This window comes from Gorilla gorilla, chromosome 7, assembly GCF_029281585.2.
Source record: "Gorilla gorilla gorilla isolate KB3781 chromosome 7, NHGRI_mGorGor1-v2.1_pri, whole genome shotgun sequence".
Classification (NCBI taxonomy): domain Eukaryota; kingdom Metazoa; phylum Chordata; class Mammalia; order Primates; family Hominidae; genus Gorilla; species Gorilla gorilla.
Window position 1 is genome coordinate 78915606 of NC_073231.2, and position 19721 is coordinate 78935326.

Sequence of the window (19721 nt, forward strand, 5' to 3'; positions counted from 1 at the left end):
AAAAGGGAGAGGTGGGACATTTTTCCTGCTTTATAGCTTTGTCTAAGTTTGGCTCTGGCTTCATTAAGGAGCCAAGTGGGAAATACACTCACTGAGCTCCAGCCCCTGCCCTCTGGTCCTCACTGTTGTGAACATGTTGGAGATTAGCTCAGTGCCCTTCCTATTTCCGCTGGTTTTCTGGCACCTCTTATTCTAGTTCTGCTATTAGAATAGCCTATGGAAGAGGATCACATACAGCAAGCACAGGGGAAACACTCCAGAACCAACCACTGAATGAATTATTTGGCTCTATACAACGTTCTTTTATTCCTTCTCCCTTTATTTTCTAGGTTAAATTTATTCTTGTATCATCTTAACATCTGAAACTATTTTTATTACTATTTTATCTTACTTCTAATGCATACTTAAAATACTTCTGATTGTACAGCAGTTTTACCATAAACCTTGCATGTCATTTTCCGATGAATCATGAATAACTCAACCAGACACAGCGTGAGGTCAACAGCAAACATCTGTGTCCTTGGAGGCGGCCTTCTCCCCTTCACGCAGCTGGCTGGCATCAGCTAAACAGCCAGTTATTTAACACACTCAAGCTGTGCACCAGGGCAGGCTGACCAGTGCTTACTGCTGAATATCTTACACATTAAAACAGGAAGATGAAACCAGAAAAAGAATACAAGGGTTAATTACTAGCTTATTAGTAGTTCCACTTTTCTTCCAAAGAAAACAGTTCTGTTGAGTCTCAGGTGGATGTTGGGTAGAAGCAGGACAGCCAGGCAGCGCCGCTTTGAAGTGTGGCTGCAGGGCTTGTGCTCTCCCCAATTCAGCTGTTGAAGCAGGGAAGAGACTTCAAAGCCGGCTTGCTGTTGTTCCTGCCAGTGGGGTGTGTGCAATTCCCATCAGTTTGCTTTAAGGAAAAAACGGAGAGGAATTAATCTCCTGTCACTTGCCAGGGCTTGATGCTCATCAAATAATCTACTAGTTCATAGTTATGACCATCTCTATCTAGTGGACACAAAGAAAATTCATTGTGTGACTGTTTATTTATGTACATTAATTTTACACATCTGATATAGCCAGTTTGTGTAATTTGTCCAGATTGTGCCACATGTCAGTGACGAGTAAACCACTCCTACTGCTGATTAAATTCACTTGTGGAAATATACACTAGCTCTCCTAGGCAAAGGCAAGTTTAGAAGATTGTCCCCTTGTTGCTCTGTTACTACAACCCATAATTACAACTGTTTACAATCCTTTAGTCAGATTTAAATTCAACATGTAGGAAGTGCGCTCAAACTCCTTTGTGAGTTAAGAATTATTCTGTTTGGTCAATTCACTTTGTACTATATATACATTTTTGAACAACACATTTTTAAAAGTAAATGCAATTTCCCTGAATGATTTTATTTGGTCTAAACCTTTATTTCCATTTAAAATGTATATATTTTATTTCACAATAAGGGGAAAAGGAAATACTTGAAGCCATTATTAACTTTTTTTTTTTTTTTCTGAGACGAAGTCTTGCTCTGTCGCCTAGGCTGGAATGCAGTGGTGTGATCTTGGCTCATTGCAACCTCCACCTCTCAGATTCGAGCAATTCTCCTGCCTCAGCCTCCTGAGTAGCTGGGATTACAGGCGCATGCCACCACACCCAGCAAATTTTTGTATTTTTCGTAGAGATTGGGTTTAACCATGTTGGCCAGGCTGGTCTCGAACTCCTGACCTCGTGATCCTCCCACCTTGGCCTCCCAAAGTGCTGGGATTTCAGGCATGAGCCACCATGCCCAGCCAGCTCACTCTTATAATTGAAAATAGCTCTAGTTCAAAAACGGATTCTTTTGACTTATGTGGACAATTAAACTTCCCCACTATTACCCAGTCAGCTTTTATTTAAATAAACATGAAAAATTAGGTAAAAACATTTCATTGTACAGTACAGCATGGGAAAAGATATGAGGCTCTTTAGGAAAGCTTAGCATGCCAAAAATTCAGCAGTAACCAGACAGCAACATTCACCAGTGGTAGTAATACTGCCTCGCCAGTGGTAGCACTACTACCGCAGAGTTGCCAACACCAATACACAGGCATCCATTTATTCAACAGCAGGGCCCCAGTATTGCCTAAAGTAGAGCTACCTGGTAGAAATGAAACGGGGATAAAAACAAACTCGCTTCTGGGAGCATAATGAGGAAAAAATCTAGTTACAGAAAGCTTCTAAAATTAGCACAGGAGTATGCATCATGATGTAGAAAGGATGGTCTACCATACAAGTTCTGAAGAAGCAAAGATCATTAATTAAAGAGCTGTTAACAGAATATTCAGGAGGCTGTGGCAGGAGAATCGTTTAAACCCGGGAGGCGGAAGTTGCAGTGAGCAGAGATTGTGCCACTGCACTCCAGTCTGGGCAACAGACTCTGTCTCAAAAAAAAAAAAAAAAAAAAGAGCTGTTAACAACAAATTAATCTGTTATTGATCTGACACTTATCACTCAACAGAACACAATCAAACAGGAAGTTATTATTGAAATAATAACTTGCATTTTTACTTTTTAATATTGCAAATGGCATAAACTCCAGGATTCCCACTTCCCAAGATGTGTTTTTATTTCTCACTGATTGTATCCTGAAAGAATCACAGGTCTTGGCAAGGTCAAGTCACCATCGCTGGTTACACATATCCTGGATATGTGCAGGTTCCCTGTGTCAAGGCCTTTTGAGCCACTTGGAGATGTAATTTAAAAAGGCAAAACAATGCACAGAACAATTGGGGAAATGTTACAAGTAAAATAATTTTATGCAGACAGAAATGTTTTTAAAGCTGTTCATGATTTAGTAGAAAGAATCAGGGGCTTGAAACAATTACTTCTGTTGCTCATTTTCTGAGGTTTCATTCCAATGAGAGTTGCACACTGTCAGCTTGGTTTTGTGGCTGCTGATAGTCGTACTTTCTTGCTATTCACAACAAGAAAAAGAAGAGATAAAATTAATAAAACTGCAAAATGATTACTACTTAACAACATTACATTACAGTCAAGTCATGATTCTCAATGAAGAATTAGTTTTTGTCTGTTTGTTTCAGAGACAGAGTCTCCCTCTGATACCCAGGCTGCAGTGCAGTGGCACAATCACAGCTCACTGCAGCTTCAACCTCTTGTGCTCAAGCAATCCTCCCACCTCGGCTTCCCAGGTAGCTGAGACCACAGACAGACACCACCACACCCGGCTAATTTTTAATTTTTTTGCAGAGATAGGGTCTCGCCATGTTGCCCAGGCTGGTCTTGAACTCCTGGCCTCAAGTGATCCTCTTGCTTTGGCCTCTTAAAGTGCTGGGATTACAGATGTGAGCCACTGCGCCCCGCTAAGTAATTAGTCTAGAATTAAAACAATTTTGTTTCTTTGGAAAAGATGTATTACACTTCATGATCCTCTAATTTCTCAACACTGCTGATGCCCATTTTTATATGTTTATTATTATTATTCATGTATCAGGATTATTCATAGCTTTAAAATATAAACATTAAGCTATTAAAATTTCAAAACTGTATTTATTTTTGAGATAGTGTCTCACTCTGTCACCCAAGTTGGAGTGCAGTGGCACAATCATGGCTCACTGCTGCTTTGACCTCCCAGGCTCAAACAATCCTGCCACCTCAGCCTCCCAAGTAGCTGGGACTACTGGTGGACATCATCACACCCAGCTAATTTTTTTTATTTTTAGTATAGACAGGGTTTCACCATGTTGCCCAGGCTGGTCTTGAACTCTTGGGCTCAAACGATCATCCTGCCTTGGCCTCCCAAAGTGCTGGGATTACAGGTGTGAGCCATCATGCCTGACCTAAGCTATTAAAATTAATGTTTAGTAATTTCTTCCTTTATTACCTGTCATTTCCATCTTAAAGTTAATAATAATGCTTTTGTCCACACATAAGGAATTTGACTATATTTTAACTTAAAAACCTAACAGGCTTATTGTTGATTAAACATATAATAAATGTCTTCAATATAAACTAGAAGAAAAAATAGATATGCAATTCTGTCTTTTTGTACTTCTAAGGAACGTTTATTGAAGAAAAACTGTCTTAACTTGAAACTAGAGAAAATACAGGGCTAAAAATCTTTGTGTCATCCACTGCTTAGCTTTAAAACTTTCAATCTCTTCTAAGTTTTTTTTTTTTTTTTTTGAGTCTCGCTCTGTCGCCCAGGCTAGAGTGCAGTGGCGTGATCTCAGCTCCCCGCAAGCTCTGCCTCCTGGGTTCACGCCATTCTCCTGCCTCAGCCTCCTGAGTAGCTGGGACTACAGGTGCCCGCCATCATGTCCTGCTAATTTTTTATATTTTTAGTAGAGACAGGTTTTCACTGTGTTAGCCAGGATGGTCTCAATCTCCTGACCTGGTGATCCACCCGCCTCGGCCTCCCAAAGCGCTGGGATTACAGGTGTGAGCCACCACGCCTGGCCAATCTCTTCTAAGTTTTTTACTAGCCAAGAAAGAGATACTATTTGTTTATGCTACTCAGGGTAGATCCAGATTTTTGTAGCCCAAAGCTTACAACTTCGGGAGTCTTCTATTAAAAAAAGAATTCTGTTGCCTGTGTCTTTGGAACCACTAGACTCTGTCAGGACAAAATACATCACGAACACTAAGGACCCATTATGCTGGGATTCATTAAATGTGCAAATCCACACATGTGCTCACTGCTTATAAGCATAATGGCCCCCAAAGATGTCCACATCTTAACCCATAATCTGTGCCTATGTTACCTCACAAGACAAAAGGGACTCCGAAGATGTGATTAAGGTAGGGACCTTGACATGGGGAGATGACTCTGGATTATCTGCCCAACATAATCAGATGGGCCGTTAAAATTACAGAGCTTTTTTCCTGCCTAAGTTCTGAGAGAAGGAGATGTGGACATGAAATAGTCAGAAAGATGCAATGCTCCTGGCTTTGCAGATGGAGGAAGGGACTGTGACCCAAGGAGTGTGGATGGCCCTGAGAAGCTGGAGGAGGCAAAGACAGGGATTTTCCTTGGAGGCTCTAGAAAAACAGAACTGTGCAGGCACCCTGAAGTTAGCACGGTGCAGCTGCTGTGGAGCTTCTAACCCACCGAACCGTGAGACAACATGTTCGTGTGGTTTAAACCACTACATTTGTGGTAATTTGTTACAGTAGCAATAGAAAACTGATACACCTTGCAAACAGAAATTTGGATCAATTTTATTTTATATCATTTCCATCAAAAAAGAAATAAACTGTGGGTTTGTAATGTATCTGCTATGTTACTGAGCATATTACTGACAGCAAATAACTTTTGTGTACGTGTCAATAAAAACTTAGTTCTTTACTTAGAATTTTTCATACAGAGCTCCTGGCTCTCTGTACTTTTTTTTATTTTTTTTGAGACGAAGTTTCACTCTTGTCCCCCAGGCTGGAGTGTAATGGTGTGATCTCTGCTCACTGCAACCTCTGCCTCCTGGGTTCAAGCAATTCTCTTGCCTCAACCTCCTGAGTAGCTGGGATTACAGGCACCCACCACCACACCCAGCTAATTTTTGTACTTTTAGTAAAGATGGGGTTTCACCATGTTGGCATGCTGGTCTCAAACTCCTGACCTCAAGTGATCCACCCGTCTCAGACTCCCAAAGTGCTAGGATTACAGGCGTGAGCCATCACACCTGGCCCCAAGGCTCTGTACTTTTTTTTTTAAACAATACTTATGTTTCTTTAAAAGGATTTTTTTTAATGTGGTAAAACATACATAACATAAACTTTACCATTTTAACCATTTTTAAGTGTACAGTTCAGTGGCATTACATATATTTGCATTGCTGGGACTATCACCACCATCCATCCACAGAGCTCTTCTCATCATCCCCAACTGAACTCTGGACCCATTAAACTCCCTATTCCCCTCTTCCGTAGCCCCAGGCAACCACCATTCTACTTTGTGTCTCTGTGATTTGCCTCACGTAAGTGAAATAATCCAATATTTGTCCTGTTGTGACTGGCTTATTTCACTTAGTGTACTGTCTTCAAGGTTCATCCATGTGTAGCATGTCAGAATGTACTTCTTTTTTTTTTTTGAGACGGAGTCTTGCTCTGTCGCCGAGGCTACAGTCCAGTGGTGTGATCTTAGGCCACTGAAACCTCTGCCTCCCAGGTTCGAGCGATTCTCCTGCCTCTGCCTCCCGAGTAGCTGGGATTACAGGCACCCGCAAGTATGCCCAGCTTATTTTTGTATTTTTGGTAGAGACAGGGTTTCACCATCTTGGCCAGCCCGGTCTTGAACTCCTGACCTTGTGATCCACCCACCTCAGCCTCCCAAAGTGCTGGGATTATAGGTGTGAGCCACCACTCCCGGCCAGAATGTCCTTCCTTTTAAGGGCTGAATAACATTCTATTGTATGCACCACACTTTGTTTATTCATTCATGGGCTGAGGACTTATGGTTGATTTCCACCTTTTGGCTATTGTGAATAATGCTGCTATGCTGAATTAAGTTATATGTCTTATTTTGAGCCAGTAACACATGCAAATGGTATAAAATACAAAAGGAACAAAGGATAAGTATCTGAAAAACATATTAAACATCTGAAAAAAGTACTAAGTTTTCATTACTTACAATTTCTAATAACATTTTGCTAAATGAACTCAATTCCAGAAAATCTATTTTAAACGTGCATATGTGTATCTTTCAGCACAGAATATACTCACAAATGGAATACATTTCCAGTTGTTGTCTTAAACGAATCTTGCTTATCGTGTCATAAAAGTTGGGCTCTGACAAAGTTTCCTCTGTAGGTGGCACACTGAATATCCTCATAATTCTCCTTTTGTTCCTAAACACAAAATCCATGCAGAAGAGATGTTTGTATTAATGTCTATAGAGTTGTAATATGCTCATGATCCTGGTCATCAGAAGCTGTGGTAAAAGGACTTAAATGACAAGACCATTTTACTTTCTATTTTGTCTTTGAGAGCTGCTTCCTTGGCTCAAAGTATTCTTTCTTTCACTAAAAAGTATGAGGCTGTGAGAAAAGTAGCTGAACACATCCATTTAACACAACAAAGTGAAGTTCCTCCATTGTGATTCTCCTCAATCCTCCAAAAGCCAAATATCCTATGAGAAAATCACAAACAAGAAAACAGCTGATTTTTCCTCCCTTTCATGACATCCAGATAAAGCTAAATGACTGGGCTGGAGAATAAACTGAATGTGAGCAGACCTTAATTTTGGAAAGTAATGAATAAACGTATTTCTTAAATACAATAGGATGGGCTTAGTGGAGACATCTTTTTAAAATTAAGAACAGCGTGCCTCTGCTTTTAAAAGAAACATGGGGAGGCGGCTGTGGCTGTTTTTAGAGGAAAGCAGTCACCTGCCAGGTGATCAGTGATGGTCAGGGTGCCTCCTCTCACCACCCCTAGAGTTCAGCAGCCAACAGGCCAGCTGCTCCAGGAGGGTTCAGCTGAGATCTGGGCGCAAGTGCGGGCTCTGAATGATTCCTCAGGCCAAACGTAAATTATTTCTGGATTACTAATTACCTTGAACTCTCGAATGCCTTTTTACCTTGGGACAGGATACCTGTAAAGCATGTGTCTGCAGAAGCATCCCAATCTAACACTGCTCTTCCTCTTTTTAAAGCATCCCTGCACCTCCCCCTTTTTACTGTACTTCTGGGAAAGGAGCCAGGAAATGTGGAAAAGCAGTTAAATTAAGCTACAACATCTGGAATTAAAGCAGGAAATACTTATTGAAGATTTACACTATATGGCACACCAAGGACCCAAAAGTAAAAGACAAAAAAGACATGTTGTGGAATGGACAGACAAGTAATCAGATAAGACTAACATTGTTTAATAAGTGCTATGATATAGTCATGCACAAAAAACAAGGAAAAGCTTATACTGGCTAAAGGGAGATCTGCTGAATACATAGGAGTCAGTGTTTCCGCATTCAGGGACTTAAGCCAAAAAAAAATGTGCTCAATGAAGGGTGACAATGAACCCAGGCTGGATGATAAAATTGGGCTATATTAGAAATTGCAGAATTGAGAGTTTAGTGCAGCTGGCCTGGGGGCTGAGAGTGGTACTTAACTCTTCATTTCTTAAAGTGATGGGGTTTTCTTTTTTTTTTGAGATGGAGTCTCACTTTGTCGCCCAGGCTGGAGTGCAGTGGCACGATCTTGCCTCACTGCATCCTCCTCCCATGTTCAAGTGATTCTCCTGCCTCGGCCTCCCAAGTAGCTGGGATTACAGGCTCACGCCATCACGCCCAGCTAATTTTTTTATTTTTAGTAGAGACGGGGTTCACCATGTTGGCCAGACTGGTCTTGAACTCCTGACCTCAGGAGGTCCACCAGCCTCAGCCTCCCAAAGTGCTGGGATTACAGGTGTCAGCCACCGTGTCTGGCCAGCAATGGGGTTTTCAGAGCCAAACCTTGGCCACCAATGCTTGAGACCAGAGTAGACAGTGTCTTTCAGCACTAGAACAAAAATTATAACGAAATTTCTTTTTTTTTTTTGAGGCGGAGTCTCGCTCTGTCGCCAGGCTGGAGTACAGTGGTGCGATCTCGGCTCACTGCAACCTCCAACTCCCTGGTTCAAGTGATTCTCCTGCCTCAGCCGCCCAAGTAACAGGGATTACAGGCACGCACCACCACGCCCAGCTAATTTTTGTATTTTTAGTAGAGACACGGTTTCACCATGTTGGCCAGGATGGTCTCAATTTCCTGACCTCGTGATCTGCCCACCTCGGCCTCCCAAAGTGCTGGGATTACAGCTGTGAGCCACTGCGTCCAGCCTGATGAAATCACTTTTATGCATTCAGTTCATATTTCTTAAACTAGCAAAACTTGTAAATGCACAGTTTTTATCTACCCTGAGAAACAAAAATTTACCTTTTGGCATACATGAAGAGACCGAAGCTAACAAGGATAACTATCAAGTAAACATTGGTGGCTTCATTCCAGGCTTCGTGAACAGTATAATCAATAGAACCATCGTCACCCATCACTCCATAACCCCCAGCCATGGGGCTGTAAGAGAGAAAAGAAAGCAGGGTTTCTTTTAATTAATGATGGTAGCACTGTCTGGAGAAGGGTTGGCAAACATATGGCCTGCTGGCCAAATCCAGTCCACCACCTGTTTGTGTGTGGCCCATGAGCCAAGAATGAGATTTACATTTCTAAGTGGCACATTTTAAATGGTGCAGTTGGCCCTCTCTATCTGACAGTTCTGCATCCGCATAATCAACCAACTGTGAATGGAAAATATTTGGAAAAAAATACAAATTTAAAAAAATACATTATACCAACTATTTACATAGCATTTACATTGTATTAGGTACTGTAAGTGCTTAGAGATGATTTAAAGTACATAGAGGATGTGCTTAGGTTATAGGCAAATACTATGCCATTTTATATCGGGACTTGGGCATCTATGGATTTTGGTATCTGAGGGGGTCCTGGCACCAATCTCCCAAATACCAAGGACTGCACCTACACAATATTGATTTTGTTTCAAAGCCCACAAAACCTAAAATATTTACAATCTGGCCCTTTAGGAAACTTGGGATAAAAAATAATATTACTAAAAGGACTGAGCTTGAAATGTTATTGCAGTTTCCAAATTGTAACACCCAGAGGAAAGTAACAGAATACTTTAAAACAGAGACTCTGCTGCGCCTGGTGGCTCAGGCCTGTAATCCCAGCACTCTGGGAGGCCAAGGTGGGTGATCACCTGAGGTCAGGAGTTCAAGACCAGCTGGCTAACATGGTGAAACCCTGTTTCTACTAAAAATACAAAAAATTAGCTGGGCATGATGGCGGGTGACTGTAATCCCAGCTACTTGGGAGGATGAGGCAGAAGAATTGCTTGAACCTGGGAGACGGAGGTTACAGTGAGCCGAGGTCAGGCCGTTGCAATGCAGCCTGGGTGACAGAGCGGGACTCCATCTCAAAAAACAAAAACCACAGAGACTCAACACCTGGCTGTGCTGCTACAAAAGTGTTGCACAGCAGCCTAGCAAGGATGTGACAGCCAGAACATGGCTCTCTCACCCCGCATGCCTCCCACACTGGGAAACGTTTAGAGCTTTATCTAGTTTTGGCCTGCTGGACAAATTTGGTTGAAAGAAGCTATGGGATGAAAAGATACATTTTGCTATTGACACAGCTGTGACATCTACCCTAGGAAATGCATTCTTTGGACATTCCCACAGAAAGTTAGAGTGGTCACAGCAAGTGCATCAAACAGCAAGTAAAAGTAATGACTTCTTTGTGTTTGAGAAGCTAACTGAATTTTTCCTTAAAGAGAGAGTTCCTCCCTTGTGTTGGGACATAAAACGTAAGTCTAAGTAAAATGACCTAATATGTAAAGAAAATCCAGAAGTGTTGTTTTAGACACTCTATATACAGGAGAAAAATGGACAAATATAAGTGATAGTTGCACTGTAGTTTCTGAGAATCAGTCATTTTCTAATACCAAGAAAAACAGTCTAAAAAGTTGTTTGGTGATTTTTTTCTACGCTGCCTACAACAATGAAGGCATTGCAAAAATTCTTTCACTAAAATGTCTTGCAGGAGTCCATGCTGTAAACCTCCAAAGTGTTCATTAGTGTAGATTTGGCCAGCTAGTTAATATACATGTTTTGAGGGCAGAGTTCTTTCTTTTAGCTTGCCTCTATATGAGAAAAATGAAATTTCAGGAGAGGTCTGTTCCTAAGCCACATGGCATGTTTCTGCCTTTCTGACAACTTGTCTTTGTCAGATGTTTGGGGACATACTGTACTCCTTTAGAATAAAGTGAGTATCATGAACAGCCATTTAACTTCAACTCTTCACACTGAGGGCAGGAGTGATTTGACTAAACTATGGGTGTCTGCTGAATATAAAGATTTGTCTCATGAAAATTAGCCGGAGAACAATAAAAACAGAAATTAAGTTGTAAAAATTTGCAGATGCACTATCTAAATATTGTTTAAACACTAGACTATACCCAATTCCTAGATACTGAAGACTGGCTGTGGATTTTTTTGAGTGAGAGGTACAGAGGTATTTGGCATTTGGCATTTTTTTTTTTTTTTTCCCCTGAGACAGAGTCTCACTCTGTCACCCAGGCTGGAGTGCAGTGGCACGATCTCGGCTCACTGCAAGCTCCGCCTCCCGGGTTCACACCATTCCCCTGCCTCAGCCTCCTGACTAGCTGGGACTATAGGAGCCCGCCACCGCGCCCGGCTAATTTTTTGTATTTTTAGTAGAGACGGGGTTTCGCCGTGTAAGCCAGGATGGTCTCGATCTCCTGACCTCATGATCCGCCCACCTCGGCCTCCCAAAGTGCTGGGATTACAAGCGTGAGCCACCGCGCCCGGCCGGTATTTGACATATTGAGAGTTTCAATTCTTATTCCTCAAAACTAAATTCCAGAGTTCCTCTGAATGTAACTTTATGGTTTATAGTAAGTAATCAGCCTACTTTAGACATGGAAACTTTTGGAAGCCCAGACACTATAACTGTCTTTATAATTTATGGAATCTCAAACTTCGTTGGTGCCAAAGTGTAAAATAGCAACAACCACCACCGTGTTTGGCAAAAAAAAGATGACTTTATGTGTCTGATTTGAGATGCTGCAGAAGGCCCAGGACAATTATGCAGCAAGGGAGGCAGCTTTCAGGATTGACAGTTATTAACAAATTAGGCAAGAAACGGGGAGCCATACAGCACTGGCCACTAGAACATTTCATGGGTGTCATTTATCTGACAAATTACAAAATGTTTCCTATTTTCTAATGACAAAATGGATCAGAACCAGGTTAATTTCTTGCTTTAATTTTTCACAAGATTCTGTCCATGTGCCACTCAGTAAATGGTATATTCCTACTCAAAGCGCTACTTCCTCCTGCCCCAAATATGCAGGTCTTTAATTACACTTAGGAAAAAATTTCTAATTACTGCTGACATAGAACAGTAAAATTTTAACGTGAATTATACAACCTATATTATACAACATGATTGGTATGTCATGAGGTCACTCTTCTGCGCTTCCAGGCACATGCACTTGAGTTATTTTTAGGAGTGTAGTTGTGAAAGATTTGCAGAGGGGAGGCCTTTCCCGCCCAGTCCTCAATCATGATCAATGGCATGACTTTGTAAGGCTGCCAGAAGTAAGGAGTGCTCTGGTCCTGAGTCACAGTACAGACCCACAGCCCACAGGCAGCCTGAACTATGACCCCGTCCTCTCCTCCCCGGCATGCCACAGTGTAACCAAGTGTACACACATACACCTGCTGCGTGCTTACTGCATATCACCACAGCCTTCCTCTGGAATCTAAAGCAAGACACCTTTTTTCACATTTTCCTGTAATGTAATGCTTGAACTATTTCAGTAAGGAGAGGCTAGGATGGGCTGAATTAAGTCTCAAGTAAACAAGAGTATATAAACTTGCCAATATATTACAACTAGGGGTTGGTTTTAGATTGACAAACTTTTAGGATGAGAACTACTCTTTTTTTTTTTTTTTTTTTTTACAAAAACAGGGTCTCACTCTGTCACCCAGGCTGGAGGGCAGTGGTGCGATCTCGGCTCACTGCAGCCTCGACGTCCCAGAATCGAGGGATTCTCCTGCCTCAGCCTCCCAAGTAGTTGGGAATACAGGCAAGTGCCACCATGCCTGGGTAATTCTTATTTTTTTTTTTTAAAGACGGGGGTGGGGTGGGGGTCGTCTCACTATACTGCCCAGGCTGGTCTCAAAACTCCTGAGCTCAGGCAATCCGCCCGCCTCAGCCTCCCAAAGTGCTGGGATTACAGGCGTGAGCCACCGTGCCCAGCCAAGAACTACTTTTTCTAGGGACTAGGTCACTGTATCATAAGCTTTAAAATCTGTGTCGTGATTTTGGGTTCCTGATGTCATGTCTAGGTGGTTCTAAAATTGACCACCGCTTGTCATCGTGCCTTGAATGTTATCATTTTTGTCTCTCACTTAGAACTTTGTTACTTTGATACAAATTCACATTGGAACCACTTAGTTCCTACAGTCCCTTACAACAAAATCCTCTGCATCAAAAAATGGGATTTCTTTCTCTCATCCCTCTGAAACACTAAAGGCTTGGTATTCGAAGCCGAAGGGTACATACAAGCTCACAGGCCTTCACCCAACATCCAGGAAAGCAATTCACAGGTGCTGGGCAGTCCACAGAGTCACTGAATTATCCCAACAACCCTGCTGGGCGGCACTAAAGCTCCATTTTACAGGAGAAGAAACTGGGGTGGCGGCGGTGGTTATATAACTTGCCCAAAGCCACACGGGCCTGGGCGTGGAGGCGCGGGGCTGTTATACACACGACTCCCAAACCTGAACTCTTCCAGTCTTGGCCCCGATCCTGCGAGACCTGCTCCTTCCGGAAGAAAGTCAAGTGGAGCAGGGAGAAAATGTAATCCTCTCCCAGGAAGCAGCCCGGGTCCCGGGGCGGCGAGGCTCTAGGGACGTTTCCGCCGCCCGCAGGCTGCGCGTGATTCAGCCTCAACCCTCCCGCCGAGCCCCCGCCGCCCTGGCAGATGGGCCGCCGCAACTGGCCCGTGTGCGCTTCCGGAAGCGGGCGACTCGCAGCTCCACGCGACGCCGAGGGGCTCCGCCCCAGGACCGGGCAGGTGCTCGGGGCTTCGGGGACCGCACGGGACCGAGGGCAGGCGGGCAGCCACCCCCCTTACCCCCGCGTCCGGGGCGGGGCGGGCGGCGCGGGGCGGGGCCGGGTGACGCGGCCCCGCCGGGGACCGGGAGACGCGGGGACGCGGGACCACTCACGCTGCCGGCTCCGGAGGCGGCACGCGGCCAGCGCTGCTCCGCTCCGGGGCTCTTTACCCCGGAGTCGGGGCCGGGCGCGCGGGAAACGGTTACTGAGCGGACCTGGACGCCCTCTGCCTTCGTCATTTCCTGCCGGCCGGTCAGTTTCCGGATGAAACGAGGAGCCAGGTCTTTTTTTTTTTTTTTTTCCTTTCCCCTTTTCAGTTTTTTGAGCCGGAGAGACGCAGCGGCGGCCCCAGTGCCGCCCCCGGGCGCGTGAGTGGAGCCGGGCTCCTTTCCCCTACCGCGCCGCGACCCCCGCCCGGGCTGCGCGCGCCGCCTCCCGCGAGCCCCCGGCCCGACTCCCGGGCTCCCGCGGGTGGGGGCCGGGGCTGGCGGGCGCCGGCGGGGCTCGCGGCGGCGGCGGGTTGCGTCCCCCGCGCCTGCTGGCCCACGTGGACCTGGCCGTCGCTTGCCGTGCGGCGCCTTTGCGAAAACTCGACGGAAGTGGCAGGGACCGGGCATTACCTGCGAGTGCCGGGCGCCTCCTGCTCCTCTGTGCGCGCTTGGGGTGGGACTCGGCGGGGGAGGGGTCGTGTACGTTGTCCCACCAGGCGCAATGAAGCCGGGCGGCGCAGATGATTTCTTTTTTGGTCTTGAGAGCATAGAGTCCCTTTTCATATTCACGTGTACTCTTAAGAAAGCGTCTGTTCTCCAAACTGGCTTTCCATTCTCCCCGTCCTAAATGGTGCGTGGCTGACACCGTAGTGTTTTCAAAACTGGATATGGCCAGGATGCTATAGCATTGTCAGTGTAAGTCCCTTTTGGGTATTTTTATTTAATTGTGTAGTGACTTGACAGAAGTGTTTCCCAGCTTGACATAAGTAATGAATTTGCATAGGATTTCAGCATCAGTATGGAAGTGATCAGATGTCAGTGGTTGGTGCCACCTTGCAAATAAATGGCCACTGGTCCACGTAGTTCGTCTTTACTATACATTTTGATTAAGTTCTCTAGGACCAGCTGACTGGTAATTATAAGTCACATGAAACCCTGCAGAGATGAGAGCTTACATTGAACACTTCTTAACAAGTTTTCTATTCTTTGTTTCATCTGTTACAATTAAACTCACCTTTGTCTAGGGTAAGACCATTACTTTACGCAATAACATACTAGCTTAATTTACGGTATTTATATGTATGTATTTATGTATATTGTATATACATAATCATACATATAATTGTATAACATTTAGTTTGACTCTAAAGTTGGAAAATCAGGAAAATAACAGGTGATGTTGAGTACTGATTGTTTGCCGGGCCTGTGCCAAATGGTGTGCATGCTTTATGTAACTTAATCTAAAAAAATTTGAATACGTGAGTTTGATTTCAGTGTGTCCAAATGTGAAACGTGTACATTATTGTTATTGTTTTGTTTTTTTGGGGACGGGGTTTTGCTCTCGTTCAGGCTGGAGTGCAATGGCACTGTCTTGGCTCACTGCAACCTCCGCCTCCCGGGTTCAAGCGATTCTCCTTCCTTAGCCTCCCAGGTAGCTGGGATTACAGGCGCCCACCACCACGCCCAGCTAAGTTTTGTATTTTTAGTAGAGACGGAGTTTCACCATGTTGGCTAGGCTAGTCTCGAATTCCAGACCTCAGGTGATCCGCCCGCCTCGGCCTCCCAAAGTGCTGGGATTACAGGCGTGAGCCACCGCGCCCGGCAAACGTGTGCAATTAAATGCTTGTTTATGCCTTTGTAAAATAAGAGTGTTGGCAATATAAAATGTTACCCATAGAGTAAATTAATGTGTTTTTCAAGTTGGAAGATGGCTTTAAAAATTCATAGAAGTACAATTAGTCCGTTTATTTAGGTGCTGAATAGTTTCCAAAGCCCCGTGTCTCTTACTTATCAGAGTTTCTATTATATAACATTGTCACCCAGTGAACAGGCTATGCTAGGACATTGGAAAAAGGTAAATATTGAGAAAGCCCTAATGGTCCTTTCTTAAATGGCCCCCTCTTTCCATATTTAATTTCTAAGTGACATTCCTAATTAAGGGTAAACAAACATAATGAAACAAGGCTAATTTTCCAATACCAAACTAAAAAAATAAAAAACAGTGGACTGGCTATTACTTTGTTGATGAGTCTAGCACAGTTTTACTGGGCATTTAAATGTTAAGGATGTTTTTTACATTGTAGCTAGTTGTGAAAGATTTGTGTGTCTGAGTTTTTAGTTTGCCTTTAAATGTCTTGAACATATGCTTAGTATTGAGTCCAGTACTTTGTGCATTAATAGTAAGTTTTTTGATTGGATTTAATTGAACAGTTTTGGCTTCCTTAATTTTATTTTGAAGATAGAATTTAATGATTTGTGTAGGCATAACAGTTACAATTAACAATGATTCCGAGATGAGCGTAGGGTTTAACTTAACAGTTCACATTTTCTTGGGAGTTGAAAGGACTGGAGAGTTGGATGTGTGTCTTCTTTGTGATTAAAAAAGCATGCTGGAACTTAGCTATCAGAAGATTCTGGTGGTCCATCTTTGGGAAGAGGAAAAGATTAAGAATGCTTTGCTAGTCAGTATTTACAAGAGGGTTTCTTTACTTAAAGGCATTTTCTCTTTGGGGAGGGGAGGAGTTGAGAGTTGTCATTAATGGAAGGATCTTAGAATAAAAAAGATGTATACATGTTTTCCTTTGGAGTGAATTTGTGACTGGAGATGGGGTTTCACTGTGTTAGCCAGGATGGTCTCGATCTCCTGACCTCGTTATCTGCCCTCCTCAGCCTCCCAAAGTGCTGGTAATTACAGGTGTGAGCCACCGTGCCTGGCCTATGTGCTTTTTAAAGATGGAACTGATTTAGAATGCAGTATATTACAGTACATGAAAAAATTTTGGAATTTCTGTATGTTTTTCACTGTTGGAAAGCCATAGTGAGTGTAATAACAGCATTGGCTCTTGTTCATAAGGCATTTAAATGATGTGTTTCCTATGACAGGAAGACAAGCCTTTCTCATTCCTTCAAAATTTGGCTCTCAGATGGAGTGCCCTTTAAGCTCCCTGAATGCAGGGACTTCTTCTGTTTCACTCATTGTCTTTTTTCTGGGGCCTAGAACAGAACCTGGCAAACTGAGAGTGCTATGTAAACCTTTGTAGAATGAGCACTTTCCCTGGGGAATCCTCTCTCCACTTTCCACTAGTGAAGATCCCACCTGCTTTTAGGTGCAGGGCCACTCCAGCCTGACTTTCTCTGCAATCTGCAGCCCACAATGACTCTTTGAACATTAACTGTGTATACCACACTCTGTGACAGTGAATCTTTTATAGCTTTATATTGATACATGAGTGTTTCATGTATTTTGTTTCCTCACCCAAAATATAAGCTTTTCAAGGCTACAGGATGTCCTATTTTTGAGAATTGCCTTGGTATCCAGTATAATATATAATATTATATAATACCTATAATATATAATGTAATATATGTAATATATAATATATATAATATACATGTATATATACAGAGTAGGTTTATATTTACCTATTAAATGAATGTTACATACCGTGGGGAAACATCAAAGATACTCAAAATGGTAGGTTATATTTTAGTTAGGCAAACCTAGTGTACACATGTGAAACAGTACTAGAATTTGGAGCTAAATAAGAGTTAATACTTATGTCGTGCTTAAAATGTGAACCTCACAACAATCCTTTGAAGTAGGTACAATTATTTCCTCATTTTTCAGAGGAAGAAATGGAGACACAGCAAAGTAATTAAGTTTGTTGCTCAAGATCATACCGGAAATCATAAGTAGGCAGTCTGGCTCCAGAGGCGGTGTGGTTTCTCTGGGGAGCTTTACTTTATACTTCGAAGGGACATCTAAGCACTACTTTTGCAGCTGTAAGAGATGCTCTTTTAAAAGTTTCAAAGTAGCCTAAGAGATTGCAGTGTCTCTAAACTGCAGAAGGAATGCTGGATTTTCTATATAGAGGACATTGATAATGGAATGGTTAAGGGGACATTATATATTGAAATGACTAAAGATGGTGGAGAGAAACTGAAGTTTGAATCTCAAAGCTGAGGATTATGATTTTTTATAGATACTGAATTCTAGAACAGTGATTCACCAGGACATAGGACAATGATTGCTTGTTACTAATTTAGTATCAAAAAACTTATGCCAAATAAAATAATATTGAATGACACTGGATATCTTACTGCATTTCTTTTTTTAAACACTTACCAGATTTGAAGCCCTAGTGGTAGTAATTTACCTTAATGTGGGTATTACTAAAGGTTTCCTATACACTTCTGTCCATTTGCTTTATCTTTTTGTGGAATCTTTTTTTTTTTTTTTTTTTTTTTTGAGACAGGGTCTCACTCTGTCGCCCGGGTTAGAGTACAGTAGTGTGATCTCACTGCAGCCTCTGCCTCAAGCAATCCTCCCACCTCAGCCTCCAGAGTAGCTGGGACTACAGGCACGCACCACTGTGCTCAGCTAATTTTTAAATTTTGTGTAAAGATGAGGTCTCACTATACTGCCCAGGCTGGTCTTGAACTCCTGGGCTCAAACAACCCTCCTCCTGCCTCAGCCTCCCAAAGTGCTGGGTACGTCAGTGAGCCATTGTGCCTGGCCTTTTTGTAGAATCTTTTTTTTTTTTTAGACAGACTCTGGCTCTGTTGCCCAGGCCGGAGTGCAGCAGCGCGATCTTGCCTCACTGCAGCCCCTGCCTCCCAGATTCAAGTGATTCTTCTGCCTCAGCCTCCCGAATAGTTGTGATTACAGGTGCTTGCCACTACACCCAGCTAATTTTTCTATTTTTAGTAGAAGACGGGGTTTCACCATGTTGGCCAGGCTGGTCTTGAACTCCTGACCTCAGGTGATCCACCCACCTTGGCCTCCCTAAAGTGCTGTGATTACAGGTGTGAACCACCGTGCCCAACCTTTTTGTAGAATCTTGATTCACTTTTTCAGGTTGTATTGAGCAATAGAGAATGCTGTTGGGGTCAGGAGGTCTCTTCAAACCAAGTAATACTCTTTTGGTGGAAAAAAATGTAAAATTGTGTGATTGATTTGGTGACACACCTGGAATAAAGTCAGTTTGAAGCTGTTTAGAATTAGATGAGGGCCTATAAATTTCAGCAAGATGAAGAACAGTGGTATTTCTCTGAAAGTCCCAGTATGTCTCCCTTTTGTTGGGAGCTGACAGTATGATTTTGGGGGCATCGGGCATCAACAGTCACTGAATCTAAATGGCTCCACAGATAGGGGAGTGTATACATCACCACACCAGCTGTCCAGAAATTAGGAGGAAGTGCCCTTGAATGAAGCCTGGGCTGCAAGCCTGGTTAGCAGCCAGGGAGGACACACACACGTTGCAGGTACAGTATTCTGTGTTACACAGATTGTTTCTGCTGGGAAGGATATCATGTCATTTATCTTGGGGGTAGCTTCAGAATTTGAGTCAGTGATGAAATGACTTGCTGCTTTCGTTATGCTCCCTTAAGAAGAACATTACATATTTTGGGATGGCCTGCATAAAAGAAACTTGTAATAATGAATATTGACCTATACCTTGTGTTCTGTTTAAGTATCTGAGGAAGTAATTTGGGAAAACTTGAGTTAAAATAGTCTATATTGAAGTTTTTATCCAATTTGCACGTTAGCCCTAATCTTCATTTCAGGCTCTTCCCTGAATGGGAAACTTTTAGGGAAAGAGAGAATGATATACTGATTAATTTATTTTCAGCCTACGAAGCTAGGATAATTTAATGAAATCTCTACCAGTCCCATGTTATGAATTTTAGGGTTGGAGAGCTGGATTCTGGACGTGATCTATTCTTTAACTAGGAATGTACAGCAGAATGACCCAGGGTTTATCCTGAAAGTAGCAGATGTCTTCACTTAACTCCTGAGACGCAAATTTGGTAGAGCTGCTGCCA

General features: G+C 43.0%; 2 protein-coding genes across 12 annotated transcripts in view; one reads left to right on the forward strand and one right to left on the reverse strand.

Annotated features, from left to right (window-relative positions):
- Positions 1 to 278: 278 nt before the first annotated feature.
- Positions 279 to 14368, reverse strand: SMIM19 (small integral membrane protein 19). Of its 6 annotated transcripts, XM_055349188.2 has the most exons (5): positions 14307 to 14368; positions 8899 to 9036; positions 6713 to 6837; positions 2863 to 2951; positions 279 to 907 (listed from the first exon to the last, which is right to left on the reverse strand). In XM_055349188.2, exons 2-4 carry the CDS (start codon positions 9030 to 9032, stop codon positions 2887 to 2889), a joined length of 324 nt encoding a protein of 107 aa, XP_055205163.1. In that variant the 5' UTR covers positions 9033 to 9036; positions 14307 to 14368; the 3' UTR covers positions 279 to 907; positions 2863 to 2886. The 6 variants fall into 6 exon arrangements, with proteins under 6 accessions (XP_055205163.1, XP_055205161.1, XP_063565373.1 ...); XM_055349186.2 differs by having other exon boundaries at positions 279 to 2951; XM_063709303.1 differs by lacking the exon at positions 14307 to 14368 and adding an exon at positions 13800 to 13930 and having other exon boundaries at positions 279 to 2951.
- The window catches only part of SLC20A2 (solute carrier family 20 member 2), a 125955-nt gene continuing 120063 nt past the window's right edge, over positions 13830 to 19721 (forward strand). For 3 of the 6 annotated variants that reach the window (XM_063709298.1, XM_063709302.1, XM_063709301.1), the window contains exon 1: positions 13830 to 13967. The gene's annotated coding sequence lies outside the window, so the exon portion shown is untranslated. Of the gene's footprint in view, positions 13968 to 14451; positions 14592 to 19043; positions 19161 to 19721 lie in introns of those variants that run through there. The other 3 variants (XM_055349183.2, XM_063709300.1, XM_019032209.4) reach the window with 3 other exon arrangements.

Coding starts and splice junctions, on each gene's coding strand:
- SMIM19 (XM_055349188.2), bottom strand. CDS start 9,032: ATGGCTGGGGGTTATGGAGTGATGGGTGACGATGGTTCTATTGATTAT. Junction 6,838..8,898: donor CTCTTCATGTATGCCAAAAG/GTAAATTTTTGT, acceptor TTTTGTGTTTAG/GAACAAAAGGAGAATTATGA. Junction 2,952..6,712: donor ACTGGAAATGTATTCCATTT/GTGAGTATATTC, acceptor TGTTGTGAATAG/CAAGAAAGTACGACTATCAG.